The 12,073-nt window shown below is 33.7% G+C and overlaps 1 protein-coding gene across 2 annotated transcripts in view; it reads left to right on the top strand.

Annotated features, from left to right (window-relative positions):
* LOC106870489 (dynein axonemal heavy chain 7) overlaps window positions 1-10,748 on the top strand; it is a 255,489-nt gene extending 244,741 nt beyond the window's left edge. For both annotated transcript variants that reach the window (XM_089359464.1, XM_089359463.1), the window contains 3 exons: window positions 2,608-2,745; window positions 9,592-9,683; window positions 10,455-10,748. In XM_089359464.1, the coding sequence (XP_089215590.1) occupies window positions 2,608-2,745; window positions 9,592-9,683; window positions 10,455-10,716 (492 nt within the window). In that variant the 3' untranslated portion in view covers window positions 10,717-10,748. The remainder of the gene's footprint in view (window positions 1-2,607; window positions 2,746-9,591; window positions 9,684-10,454) is intronic.
* The last annotated feature ends 1,325 nt before the right edge of the window (window positions 10,749-12,073 follow it).

Here is a 12,073-nt window from a genome sequence, read left to right as displayed (position 1 = left end):
AGAATTGATCAATTTCTGTTATTATTTTTATCATTTATTACTATTAAAATTTTCACAATAGAGATAGCTATCAAAAGAACTTATTCATTGCTATAAATAATGAAATGAAAGCAGATATCACTTTTGTACTAAATATTCCTATTTTTGTTTACCCGTAGACTTTTCTTTTTAAAATTACAATTCATTTACAAAATCTGTATATACCACTTCATTTATAATGTCTTTTTTCCATATGGCAGAAAGGTATTTTATATGTAATCTGCTAATATTAAAAAATGGCATTTCCCCACTATGGTTCTTCCACAGAATAAGACAATTGGATGCAGCTATCTGGACACTGGCTATTTGGCACAGCTGACTGGACAGAACCTATTTTGGTGCTTGTGGCAAACACAAATGCACTATAGGTACAGGTGTGGCCATGTGGTAGGAAAGTTTGGTTCCAGGTTCAGTCCCATTGCATGGCACCTTGGGCAAGTGTCTTCTACTATAGCCTCGGACCGACCAAAGCCTTGTGAGTGGATTTGGTAGACGGAAACTGAAAGACGCCCATTGTATATATGTGTATATATATGTATATATATATATATATATGTATGTATGTATGTATGTGTGTCTGTGTTTGTCCCCCACCATCGCTTGACAACCGATGCTGGTTTGTTTACGTCCCCGTAACTTAGCAGTTCGGCAAAAAGAGTCCGATAAAATAAGTACTTGACTTACAAAGAATAAGTCCTGGGGTCGATTTGCTCGACTAAAGGCGGTGCTCCAGCATGGCCGCAGTCAAATGACTGAAACAAGTAAGTAAAGGGATTGTTCCTGAGCCTACATTATTCCATGTGTTCTTCCTTTCTGGAAACAGTAGATTCTGATTTGATGGCTGCTATTTCTACCAAGGTGAGTGAAAAGCTCACTCACTGGCCAGGTTTCTGATCTGTACATCTGCCCTATTTTATTGTTCTTCAGAGTTGCATTCGTTTGGCATGAGGCTGGCCTTGTCAGATCCTGTATACTGAAACTGAAATAATTACATTCTGAAAGTAGAATCATGTTAATCATTTACAATAAACACTCTTTTATACCATTAAAGTCATGTTTGTTTATTTCTTAATAATATCATATCCTATTATGCATCTAAATGTTTTTTCATATATCTACAGTGCAATCACTGACAGCCATTCCATTTTCTATTCTGTAATTCTCTTCTATTATACTATGTATATCTATTTGGTTTTATTATATATATCTATTCTGTTCTATTATATTATATTATATATATATATATATATATTCTGTTCTGTTCTATTCTATTATATATATAGTCTGTTCTATTATATATATATTATATATATATATATTCTGTTCTGTTCTATTCTATTATATATATAGTCTGTTCTATTATATATATATATATATATATATATATATATATATATATATATATATATATATATATATATATATATAGTCTGTTCTATTATATTATATATATATATATATATATATATATATATAGTCTGTTCTATTATATTATATATATATATATATATATATATATATATATATATATATATATATATATATATAGTCTGTTCTATTATATTATATATATATATATATATATATATATATATATATAGTCTGTTCTATTATATTATATATATATATATATATATATATATATAGTCTGTTCTATTATATTATATATATATATATATATATATAGTCTGTTCTATTATATTATATATATATATATATATATATATATATATATAGTCTGTTCTATTATATTTTATATATATATATATATATATATATATATATATATATATATAGTCTGTTCTATTATATTATATATATATATATATATATATAGTCTGTTCTATTATATTATATATATATATATATATATATATATATATAGTCTGTTCTATTATATTATATATATATATATAGTCTGTTCTATTATATTATATATATATATATAGTCTGTTCTATTATATTATATATATATATATATATATATATATATATATATATATATAGTCTGTTCTATTATATTATATATATATATATATATATATATAGTCTGTTCTATTATATTATATATATATATATATATATATATATATATATAGTCTGTTCTATTATATTATATATATATATATATATTCTGTTCTGTTCTATTCTATTATATATATATTCTGTTCTATTATATATATATTATATATATATATATATATTCTGTTCTGTTCTATTCTATTATATATATAGTCTGTTCTATTATATATATATATATATATATATATATATATATATATATATATATATATATATATATATATATAGTCTGTTCTATTATATTATATTATATATATATGTATATCTATTCTGTTCTATTATATATATATATATATATATATATATATATATATATATATATATATATATATATATATTCTGTTCTATTATATTATGTATATCTATTCTGTTCAATAATATTCTGTCTCTAATCTGTTCTAATTCTGCTTTTCTTTTGTTTTCATGCATTTCTATCCTGTATCTTTTCCCCTCCATTATAGTGATTCTCTATTTCTGTTCTTTCAGACTTGGTATGATTCACAAAAACCCCCAGTGTTTTGGGTGTCTGGTTTCTTCTTCACTCAGGCATTTCTCACTGGTGTCATGCAGAATTATGCCAGGAAATATACCATTCCTATAGATAATCTAGCCTTTGATTTTGAAGTAAGTATTCAAGTTAATTGCAACACAACCGACATATGGGTGTGGAATACAACAGATTTCTTTTTGTAGTTCATGAGAAAAGTGAGAGCTATAAAGGAGCCAGGTTTGACTGAAAACTAGTAAGTTGGGGAGCTGCACCAGGCCCCAATCTGACTTGGCATGATTTTTACAGCTGGAAGTCCTTCTTGATGCCAACTAGTCCAAGAAAGTAGTGGGTGCTTTTTACATGCTACTAGCATGGGTGCCAACATATATATATATATATATATATATAACAGACTTCTACATAGTTGCTATCCATCACATTCATTCACAAGGCATTGGTCAACTCTGGGTTATAGTAGAAGACACTTGCCTTAGGTGTAGAGCAAGCTTCTTAACCACATGGGCATTATTTATTGACCTTGAAGAGATGAAATACTGAGTTGACCTCTGCTGTATTTGAACTCAAAACACAAAATGTCAGAATGTGTACTGGAAGTCATTTTGTGTTATGCTCTAACATTTGTGCCAATTATGACTATGTTCAATAGTTGAGATGAATCTGTGTCATTTACGAGTGTAACATTTATAAAAGGTTAAGTTGAAATTCGCTGACATTCTGTTTCGTTGATCTACAAATGTTTGACTGAATAAAGAACAGCCTCCTTCCTTGGTTAAGACGATGTGTTGTGTCAGCTGTTATCTTGTATTAAAAAGTAAAAATAACTAGCAAGTAACATCGAATATTGGTCCAATTAGTTGAGTATAAGAATAAAAATGAAAGAAAGAAATGGATGAGGAAGAAACAAAAATGAAGAAGAATGAAAAGATAACCAAATGATCTTTTTTCTGAGGAAGAAGACAGAAGGGGAAATCTATGTCAGAAAACAACTAGAAAATGGCTGCAAGAAAGTAACACCCCATTAAAAAGAGAAAAGGAATAAAAATATGGAACAAAAATTTTTTAAAATATACTGGCAGTTATTTTAAAATCAATGAGTGTGTCAGAGCTATGTCAAAGAGTTAGTCAAGGTTGTTGAAACTATAACAAAAAAAAATATTAAAATAAAATAGATAAAATAGAAATCTATGAAATACCCCCACCCACCTCCCAAAAAATCCACAAGACATCTTTCAGAATAAGTTCACATCAAACTGTTAATCAAACCTATTAAAGTCTTCTAATTAGTTTAAGCATGAAATGCAGGAAGCTGATTCTGAGTCAGGTGATGATGATGATGATGAGGAGGAGGGTGATGATAAAGAGGTGTTGATGGTTGATAGCGAGAGAGAGAGTGATTTTTTTTTTTTTTATCCTTGATTATTCGTTGCTGATTCTGATGTGTGTTAAGTCATCGCCTTCTTTCTAAGAAAAGAAAAAAAAAACACTCTTGAAAAATCAATCATCAAGCAACACTGTTTGCTTAAATATTTATTCTTCTCCGCTAACCTCTAATCTATCTATATATGTCACATGTATCCAGCTTTGTATGTCATGTGCATATCTATAGCCATCAACAAGTCACATGTATAGCTATATGTATCTGTATACATCACATGTATACCTTCGTCATGTGAATATCTATATGCATCTATATGTTGCTTATATAACTATATAGTATGCCTGTAAATTTCTCTCTCTCTCTCCATATATATATATATATATATATATATACTGAGAGTGATAAATTGAATATTAATTTAATTAACATCAATTTAAAACCAGTGGCCTAGCCTATAAAAAATCTGAAAATTCAGAAAAATTGTATGACATGCGTATAAGAAGGGATGACCACTTCATTTTATCACCCTCAGTATATAAATATAAATTTAAATAATTATGTTCTCTAACCAGCAACATCCATCCACTGCAGTGAATAATCTTCTGCAGAACTGTTTCCGGAATTTAGTGCGCCGGAGCTGAGACATTTGAAAATAACCCCAATGTAATCGGTAGAACTGTACGCATGTCAAACTTTATGAAGATTATTCGTGTATAGTTCTGCAAATTATATTGAATTAGAACGGTCATATTGACAAGCCATGGACGTTTTTACATAAGTAAAAGAGTTAATGGCGAAACCAGGTCTACGATTAATTCTTTATTTTGTATATTTTCATTTGTCTTGCCCATTTATGTTCTGGTGTTTACTGATTTTTTTCTAGAGAACATTATTTTCTTTGTGGTTAGATAAATAAACTGTACCCTTTGGCCAAGCCATGTTGAGCCAGTGTGGCAGAGTAGGCTCCTTCAAACTACTATAATCTCAAGCTCAAATTCATGGCCTCCACATCGAACCATGGTTGATGGAGAGAGCATGCTGAGGTCTTTGTCTTGCAGTGGACTGAACATAGGCAACCCAATCCAATCCAAAAACATGAGAGCTAAATTAAAACAAGTGAAATCTCATCGTTTTAATTTCATTAAAAACCATTTTTGCCTTATCTCACTCAGCCTCTTTGATTTGCATGGCAACCATATTTCATTTGGAGAGACAAGCTGTCATCTCTACCATATCAATAGAAATGACACCACATGTCTTTCTTCAGTTTGTATGTGTTCAATAACCAATCAGCTTAATCTGTCTAAATCTTCCTGTCTCTGTGTGTGTGTTTTATGTTTGTGTATAAATGTTAGTGTTTGTCTGTGTGTGTATATGCTTGTGTTTGTATGTGTGTATGTATGCATTTGTGTTTGTTTATAAATGTTAGTGTTTGTCTGTGTGTGTATATGCTTGTGTTTGTATGTGTGTGCGTATGCATTTGTGTTTGTCTGTGTGTGTATATGCTTGTGTTTGTATGTGTGTATGTATGCATTCGTGTTTGTTTATAAATGTTAGTATTTGTCTGTGTGTGTGTGTGTGTGTGTGTGTGTACATGCTGGTGATTGTGTACATTCATGTTTGTCTATGGATGTTTATGCCTGTGTTTGTATGTGTGTGTGTGTATGAATTTATGTCTGTATAAATGTTAGTGTTTGACTGTGTATGTATATGTGTGTTCATGTACCAATGTGTTTTTGGCTTTTGTGTGTGTGTGTTAGTCAGCTTCTGAAATAGTTTCCATTCATGTTTTATATCATTTGTGTACATGCGTGTATATGTGTGTATGAATATATATGTGTATGCACATGTGTTAGCTTTTGAAGCGATCCTTCCATTTTTAGAAACGTCTGTGTACATGTGATTATGCGTCTACATATGTAAGGGTGTGTTAATGTGTGTGTGTGCGTGTCAGAGTGTACATGAGAATATCTATAAGTGAGTGTATATGTATGCGTGTGTTTGGGTCTGTGGTGGTGGGGAGTGAATTATGAAAGCAGGAGTAGGAGAACCTGGGGTTTTTATTAACACATCAATGTTGTAAGTTGATATCTTAGTGTCAGCATTTAAGAATATCAGCTGATCACTTTAATTAAGTGTTCAACAGCTAAAATGGATCCCATTCCTATTTACACTAGACATGTCTTTCACACACACACACACGCACTCACACACATACACATATTTACATAGACACATACTCACTCGGATATGCAAATATTCAGTCACAACTCACACACACAAACACTCTCATACACTTTCTCACATACACATATACATGCAGCCATACAGAGAGTGAGAGAGAGAGAGAGTGTGTGTGTGTGAGTCTGTGTATGAGGTTATGAGTAAATGCACACACACACACACACACACAATCATACTCTCACGCACATACAAACACTTAGACAAAGGTTCAGACACACACAAACAACTATTCTTTCACATTCATGCATTTACACACAAACTCACACACACACACTCACATACACTGTCTTACTCATATGCTCTTTCTCACACACACACACACTCTCTTTCCCTCTCTCTCATTTGCTCACATACACATATACACTCAAATATATAAGCAACTTAGACACAGTTTCACATACACACACAGATACACACTTACAAACCCACACATGCATGCGTGAACAAAAGATACTTCTTTAGGTCTCAGAGATGTACTTGAAACTGAGCCTCCATCATCTTAATCACTGTTGCTTTTTGGTTGTGTTTCTTTTCATTTCTTCCTGTTGTGCAATGGTTGTGAGGTTAAAGTGACAGACTCCTCACCACAAGGTCAAGTGTTCAGATCTTATTACTCTCATTGTGTCATATCTTCTAATCTTGTGTCGACACAGACATGGCTCTGTAGTTAAGAAGACTGCTTGGCACCTGTGTATATATGTAGGTATGTATACACATGCGTTGTAAGGCGGCGAGTTGGCAGAAATGTTAGCAGGCCGGGCGAAATGCTTAGTGGTATTTCGTCTGCCGTTACGTTCTGAGTTCAAATTCCACCGAGGTCGACTTTGCCTTTCATCCTTTCGGGGCCAATAAATTAAGTACCAGTTACGCACTGGGGTCGATGTAATCGGCTTAATCCGTTTGTCTGTCCTTGTTTGTCCCCTCTATGTTTAGCCCCTTGTGGACAGTAAAGAAATAAGAAGCTTACTTCTCAACCATATGGTTTCGGGTTCAGTCCCACTGCATGGCACCTTGCAGAAGTGTTTTTTTACTATGGCTTCAAATTTTGCCACAAGGGCAGCAATTTGTGGCATTTTGTCTGTCTTTACGTTCTGAGTTCAAATTCCACTGAGGTCAACTTTGCCTTTCATCCTTTCAGGGCTGATAAAATAAGTACCAGTTTGAACACTGTGATCAATTACAATCGATCCTTCCTCTACCCACAAATTGCTGCCCTTGTGGCAAAATTTGAAACCATTATTATTATTATTATTATTAGGGCAACGAGCTGGCAGAATTGTTAGCATATCAAAAAAAAAATGTCTCGTAGCAGTTCTCCCAGCTTTTCTTTCTGAGTTCAACTGCTGCAATGGTCAACTTTGCCTCTCATCATTTTGGGGTTGATAATAGTACTGGAGTTGATATCATCAACTAACGCACACACACGCACACGTGTGAGTGCATCCTCCTACAATTTCTAGCCTTTCTTCAAAATTAGAAAGAATTATAATCATTATCATCATTATTATTAGTATTATTATTATTACCATTACTATTGAAATTATTTTTGTTGTTGTTATTAACAGCTTGATTACACCATTTCTTATTTTGATTTCTCTTTAGGAGTTTTGAATAGCATGTCATCAATCCAAGTTTAATTAAAATTCATCACCTTAGGTTTAATTTCTTTGTTCATTATAAGACAGTTTGGAAACCAGTATAAATAAATATTGATCACTTTGAAATTTCAATCTCTTCTATTATTTCTGTATTTTTAGATCTCCACATGTAATAATCATATTAATCAACCATATCTCATTGATTAGGACCATTAGTTTAGTTCTTGCCAGAGTTTATTGTCGTTCATTCGGTGAGGCTGAAAAATGACGGTTTTACATGATCATCTATGGCAGATAGATGAACAAGCCAACAGTAGTAATTGCTATAGTTTGACGGTAACTTTAAATGTGTTCGCTATTTAAAACAGATGTCAGTCAAATTGCTACTAAACGGTGGTGTAGAAGCTTGCTTTGCAACCACATGGTTTCAGGTTCAGTCCCACTGTGCAACGTCTTGGATGAATGTCTTCTACTTGTAGTGAGATATGAACTATTTTATCACTGTGGCTATATTCAGTTGTGCTTTGGCAGACACCAGCCAGTCAAAGTTGACGATGTAGGAATATAAGTAACAACTTCCATTCAGCTGCACTGTGTGTCTGTTTTGAAAGGGCTAAGTGAGTTGTATATTCTACGTCGAGGTGTTAAAACCTCACCATTAAATCTGCAACTCACTTACAACAAAGAACAGGTGCCACATAGCAAGCAGAAAAATCATTTTCTACTATGTGGCACCTGTTCTATATTCATCTCCAACTTAACCAATTGCAGATTTAATGGCTCTAGTGCTGTTTCAATGTTTCTGTTATGAATTTATTATAGCGTTTACAACCAACAACGTGCAGCTCATTTTATTTTTATCTGATTTCATTTCACGGCTTATATATATCTCGCTATGCAGCACCAATTCTTTGATATTCGTTTTTACATTCATGTCATACACGTTATAATGGTATTTATTAAATTGGTGACTACCAACCCAACTAACTTTGTGACCTTCTTAAATATTGTCTGCTGTATTTCAACATATTATCTTATCACTAAATACTATAGCCTCGGAGAGCAAAGTATTGAAGCTTATGAGTGGATCTGGGACATGAAAATCAATAGAAGTCTGTCATATGTATGTATGAGAGAGAAGTGAAGGCACATGGCTCAGTGGTTGGAGCATTGAGCTCACAATCATGATGTGGTTGGCATTATGAAGGGCATCCAGCCATAGCAAACCATGCCAAATCAGACTGGATCCTGGCACAGCCTAGTCAAATTGTCCAACCCATGCCAGCATGGACAAAGGACGTTAAATGATGAAGATGATATATGCACACACACACTGGCTTAATGCAGTTTGTGTTTATTAGTTTCACTCACAAGACATTGGTCAAACTGAGGCTATGGAAGAATATGCTTACTGAAAGTGTCGTGCAATGAGATTGATCTCAAATCAACCTTGTTGTCAAGTGAACATCTTAACATATAAATCTGTGTATATTTCCATAAATGCAAACGCTGGTGATGGATTGAGGGAAAGGTTTTTAGTCTTGTCATGGATAACCCCTCTCTAGCAGATTGGTGGCGCTGTTGCTAATGCTGCTACTACTGGGGATGGCAGAGATGATGATGGAGTTGATAGTGGTGACTGTCAATGGTGAGATGCAGGTGGTGGTAGTGATAGTGTGGTGGGTGCTGGGGGGGGTTAAACATATCCAAATAAACATGTGGGTGTTTTCTCTTTCCAGGTGTTGCCTATCACAAAATCTGAGACCCCACCCGACGACGGAGCTTACATCCATGGATTGTTCCTTGATGGTGCACGCTGGGACTGTAATCTGTAAGTAACCAGAATGTTACAATCATGAGCCTGTAGAATAATTAACCCCCAAGATTATGGAAGTTTCCAAGACATTTAAGTGACTGAGTACAAGACACTCCCTGAGTGGGAAACCCAGCAAGCCAAGAGTTCATCCCCAGGTGTTGTTTGTACTCGTTTTCAGATGTGTGAACAGAAGCAGCATCAAATGAAGTGTCTTGTTCAAGACCATAGAGTGTTTTTGGGGTTTTTTTTTAATTTTTACTTGGCCATGCTTGAAAAAATTTAGTTGAATAAATTGCTCCCCACCACCCAGTATTTTTTTTTTTTTTAGTAAGCTTGGTACTTGTTCTATCAGTTTCTTTTACCAAACTGCTCGGTCACAAGGCTATAAACACACCAACACAGGTTGTCAAGTGGTGGTGGTGAGCAAATACAGACACACACAAACACACACATATACTTATATATACTATGGGATTCTTTCAGTTTTTGTCTACCAAGTCCTCACACAAGGGTTTGATCAGCCTAAGGCTATAGAAGAAGACACTTGTCAAGGTGCTACACATGCACCTATATTTTAACTCCACTATTTCATCTTGACAAGATAATTGGTCTGTCACTTAGCTGTAGCAAGATAGTTTATTCCACAAGTGTGTAATGTAGCAATGTGTTCTACTTTGATTTGATATTTACAACAAGAAAAAAAAAAACCCGCATGAATTATACCTTTGAATCAACTACTAAGACTTTTAATATATCCATTTCAAATGTACCATTTCTCTTTTGCAGAGGTATCCTTGTTGACCAGTTACCAAGGGTTCTAATTGAACCAATGCCTCTGATTTGGTTGAAACCCAGCTACAAGGACAATATCATTGAAGATGGAAGCCGCTACAATTGTCCAGTTTATAAGACCAGTGAAAGACGAGGGACTTTGTCAACCACTGGTCACTCTACTAACTTTGTCCTGGCCATCCTTTTGAATACAGCAAAACCAGTCCAGTACTGGATCAAGCAGGGAACTGCTTTATTATGCCAAACTGACGATTAAATTTTACTGAGAAAATAAACATGGATATATAATACTCTCTTAAATACTAAATAGTATGAATGTGTATGCATATGAATATATATATGAATATGATGTCCCTGTATGGCCAGTCTAATGACTGGAACAGGTAAAAATCAAAAGATATATACACGCACACACATATCTATCTATCTGTCTACATATCTCTCTCTATCTATATATATATATATAAATATATATATATATATGTGTGTGTGTGTGTGTGTGTGTATGTATGTATATCTTTTATCTTTTACTTGTTTCAGTCATTGGACTGCAGCCTTTAAGGGTTTTAGTTAAATGAAACGTTCCCAGTACTTGAATTTTTTCAAGGCGCCACATGTGGCTGGCTAGGGATGTGATGTAATGTCTTTTCAGGACCCTAAAAGAAGACCTGTGGTTGTACAGATGCTGCTTAACCCTTTTGTTACTGTATTTATTTTGAGATGCTCTATGTTTCTTTCAATGAATTTTAAACATAACAAAGAATTTAGTAAAATAACTTAGTTATTCAGCTAGTGTTAGGAACATAATTTGTGGCTAAGGCTTGGTGGAAGATTTTAATTCAAAACTTATGAAAACATGACATTTGTACTCAGAGCCAGAGCAGGTTTCAGCTGGGTTGGTAAAGAACGGGTTAAAGGCAGTTCTGGCTGACCCAGTGTATCTTCAAGCTTGAGTACTGGTTGATGCAAACAAACCAACACTGGTCGTCAAGCAGTGCTGGTTGACAAGTACACACACACGCACGCACACATATGTGATAGGCTTACACTCAGTTTCTACCTACCAAATTCATTCACAAGGTATTGATCAACTGAAGCTATAGCAGAAAATACTACCCAAGGTGCTCCATAATAGGACTGAACCTCAAACCACATGGCTGCCAAGTAACTTTCTTGACCATACAGCCATGCATGAGATTTTTATTCAGAACTACTTTGTGTTTAGTAACCAGATCGAGAAATTATAACACATGTATTTTATGAAAGCCCTGATCCCATAACATGGATTTCTGAAAGGGAAATGGATTATCTGAGTAATAAAGAGAATTTCTTTACAATAACATCAAGTCCAGATACAAAAAAAATATTCTAATTTATAAGGAGGGTGAAATAAGATGGATAGATGGATGGATGGACATACAGATAGACGGACGGATAGACTGATAGGTAGGTAGGTAGATAGCTAGCTAGCTAGATAGATAGACAGGTAGGTAGGTAGATAGACAGGTAGGTAGATAGATAGATAGATAGACAGATAAAAAGATAGATAGGTAGACAGGTAGATATATAGATAGATAGATAAACAGGCAGGCAGGTAGGTAGGTAGGTAGATA

The sequence above is a fragment of the Octopus bimaculoides genome, chromosome 11, assembly GCF_046866305.1.
Source record: "Octopus bimaculoides isolate indiv1 chromosome 11, ASM4686630v1, whole genome shotgun sequence".
NCBI classification, from domain to species: domain Eukaryota; kingdom Metazoa; phylum Mollusca; class Cephalopoda; order Octopoda; family Octopodidae; genus Octopus; species Octopus bimaculoides.
This window is presented reverse-complemented; position numbering and strand designations above follow the sequence as displayed.